The sequence below is a fragment of the Corvus brachyrhynchos genome, unplaced genomic scaffold (genome assembly GCF_000691975.1).
Source record: "Corvus brachyrhynchos isolate BGI_N302 unplaced genomic scaffold, ASM69197v1 scaffold125, whole genome shotgun sequence".
NCBI classification, from domain to species: Eukaryota; Metazoa; Chordata; class Aves; order Passeriformes; family Corvidae; genus Corvus; species Corvus brachyrhynchos.
The window spans coordinates 2,148,363-2,151,521 of NW_008238342.1; the positions used below are offsets into that span (position 1 = coordinate 2,148,363).

The 3,159-nt window shown below is 51.6% G+C and overlaps 1 protein-coding gene across 1 annotated transcript in view; it reads right to left on the reverse strand.

The window, feature by feature from the left end:
- MYBL2 (MYB proto-oncogene like 2) overlaps positions 1-2,925 on the reverse strand; it is a 12,400-nt gene extending 9,475 nt beyond the window's left edge. The window contains exons 1-3 of the mRNA XM_017735150.1: positions 2,725-2,925; positions 1,544-1,615; positions 1,099-1,191 (exon numbers count right to left, since the gene is read on the reverse strand). Of these exons, the coding sequence (XP_017590639.1) occupies positions 1,099-1,191; positions 1,544-1,615; positions 2,725-2,910 (351 nt within the window). The 5' untranslated portion in view covers positions 2,911-2,925. The remainder of the gene's footprint in view (positions 1-1,098; positions 1,192-1,543; positions 1,616-2,724) is intronic.
- Positions 2,926-3,159: the final 234 nt, after the last annotated feature.

The following is a 3,159-nucleotide window of genomic DNA, read 5'->3' on the forward strand; positions in this document are numbered from 1 at the left end:
CCAAATTCATTTAAGAACCATCCACTTTGCCTCTTCCCCTTCGCCCAGGGCTCGGTCACTTCTACCTGAGCCCCAACACAAATGCTTCTGGGCACTGAATCCATTCTGGGCTCCTACAATATCCAGGGCACAGTCAGGATGAAACACTCCCTGCAATGTTCAGCCCATCAAAATCCTGGCTGAAGAGTTCTCAAAGAACACTTCTACCCTGGCCAGCTGTGCTGAGCAGAAGGGTGCAGGTAGAGAGGTAACAAATGTCCCCGCTGTAGACTCCTGCCTTTTGAGCACAGAAAAATGGACCCAAGATGCCAAACTGAGGCCAAGGAGCTGGGCCAAAGAAATGAGGAGTGAGTTGGAGCCCAGCCTGGCCAGGATGGGCAGGCTGGCAGAGTTGGGACAACACAAAGGGCAGGGGAAAGCAGGCAACAACTGCTCTGCTGTAAGAGCAGGGAACAACATCAGGAGAAGCTTCCTTAGGGCTTGACATAATGTAATGAGACCAAAAGGGAAAGAACTGGGGGAGCAGAAGTCTTACAGAGAATCTGCCAAACTAGGATGTTCTGTACCAGAAAACCTTGGTAAAATTTGAATTTCATTCCAGCTTTTCTGAAGTACATCAAGATGATGAGTCTGTCTGAGCTGGCCTCTCTCAGCTGACTCTGGAATCAGCAGAGAAACAGGCTCACAGGAGTCATGATTCACCCAGCCAACCTCAGACATCCACTCCAGCCTACCTACTGTGGGCACAGGAAATGCCAGTTTTATTTTCTCTCAGACCCAACCTGGCCAGGCCAGGTGGAGACCTGCCAGCAGGCAGATGAATTAATTCCCTTTTCAGCTCTCTCTCCCTTGGCAGCCTACTGTAGCAGCACTGTGTGAAAGGGAGAAGGTGTTTACCTGGAGAAGCCTAGATCACATCACATCCCAACCATGGCTGCCTGGGCTGCTCAGGGTAGGGCAGACAGAGCTGCTCTCACAGGTATCCCCCATGGGGAACAATTACACACAGTTTACAACGTCTGAGGATGGCTCTGACATCTCCATCCTCTCTGCAGACAGAGACAGCCCAACACTTTGATCCTCTCAGCCCTCACTTACCTTTTGGTCCTCTTCTTTGGTCCAAGGACCCTTAACCAGGTCTGGATTCAACACTCTCAGCCACCGGTACTGACACTGCTGGTCACTGCGGTTCTGGGAACAGGAATGGGAACAGCCCTGTGTTAGACCAGGGACTCAAAAAGCTCCAAAAGCAGCAGCAGTCCCCATACACACAGGCTGTCCCACAGAACACCTGCAGAAGCACGTGGAGAATACATATGGAGGCCCAGGGCACTGGACACAGGGACAGGAACCTCAGTTTCTCACCCCAACTCCAACAGACTCGCCCCAGAAAGCCCTCTGTGCAAGAAGGTCTCCTCCTGGTTTCACAGCCTGGAGCTGTGAAGTCAGAGCAGAGTCCCACTGCACAGACACAGGGAGCCAGCACGAGGAGAAGCAGCAACATGCAGACATGGCATTCCCAGCTGGGCACGAGGTCACTTACAGGAAAGTGACTGGCCAGGAACTTCCAGTCATTCTGCCCATAATGGCTCACTAACATCTTCAGCTGCTCATCCTGCAAAGGACAAAGACATCCACTTTCAGATACACTGAGGCAACACCTGCCACAAGGCTGATGACATTAAAAGAACAAGTTAGATATTTTGAACTGTCAAGGTTTTGTTGGCATTTTGTGTTCAGGGGAGGAAGGCAGCTCACATCAGCCTTTAGCAGCTCTCCAGTACATGGAGCCCACATGGCACAGACTGCTTCTGAGCTCTGTACTAGGATAAGCTCATACATTAAGTACAAAGTAAGAGCTCAGCCCTGTTCCTCTAGTCTGATTCAAACTCTGTGGCCAAGGGCCTGCTTATCCAGCCCCAGTACATCCCTGACCAGACAGTCCATCTCCCAGCTCAGCCACTGCTTTTGGCTGGCCAAGACAGCTGACTGATTGAAGTATATCACCACTAGCCCTGGCGCTCTTCTGTCTTTCAGTGCTACAGGGCTCTACAGCATCTCTTTAGTGATCCCTGCTATAGCCTGGGTGTGCAGACTCCTACAGCTCACACAAAGCCTGTTAGAGGGGTCCTTGTCTGTGAGCTCTGGCTGGCTCAATAATTAAATTATTCCCTGCCCAACATGAGCCCAAGGCTTTGATCCCTCCCCACAGACCACCTTACTTGGTGTTCTGACCCCAGCTGTAGTTTTCACACTGCACAAACCAATAGTGAAACTAGGAGGAAGGAAGAGAATATCCCAGTAAATTCCAGGCTCTTAGCCAGGATGACTAAGCCATGATCCCAAGTGTCAATACTCCAGAAAAAGGAGTACATTTCCACTGCACATTTCAGCTTGTTGGAGGCATCAGCCATCATCTGGACCCCTCTGTGCTCTCAGGAGTGTTACAGGCAGTGGTGTTTCACTCAGTACTCACATGCTTAAGTTAAAAATGTTTGAGTGCTTGCTCTTCAGGCTACATTTCAAACTCCCCTGAACCTCTGAGCCTCATTCAGGCCTGAGCTCAGTACAAAAGACACATGGTCCTCTCCAGTAGCAGGACAGCAGGAGGTGAGGTCGTGGCTGGCAGGTGAGGACTGGGGTGGAGTCACTCAAGCCCAGGGTGCCATGTCAGCGGCACCACCCCAAAGCACCTTTCTCAGCAAATTTCAGGCTCTCACTCACCTCTTCTTGTGTCCACTTGACTTTGCACCTGCCATCCCGCTGCTCCGGCACATCCAAGTCTGTATCCTGGTAATGCAGCTCATCCTGGTCCTCACTAGAAGCGAATAAAGGAAGATTATAACTTCCATGCAGGAGAGGGAACAACCTCCACCATACAGAGCAGAGCTCAAGAGCAACCTGCACCATTATAGAGCAGAGCTCCAGATCTCTCTTCCAGACCGAGCTCCAACCTCACCGACACCCACCCAGCCACCCCAGACTGAAAGGAGATCCTCAACTTTGGGCTCCAGCGTCTGCTGGCAAGTTTTATTCTGCCCAGAGCAGGGAAAAGAGCGTTTCTTTCCATTTCTGCCCCTGCTGTCCCTCGGGGCGGACTTTGCATCTGGGCACCGGCCTCATTTCCCCGGTACAGCTCAGCAGCGCCCGGATCGCTGG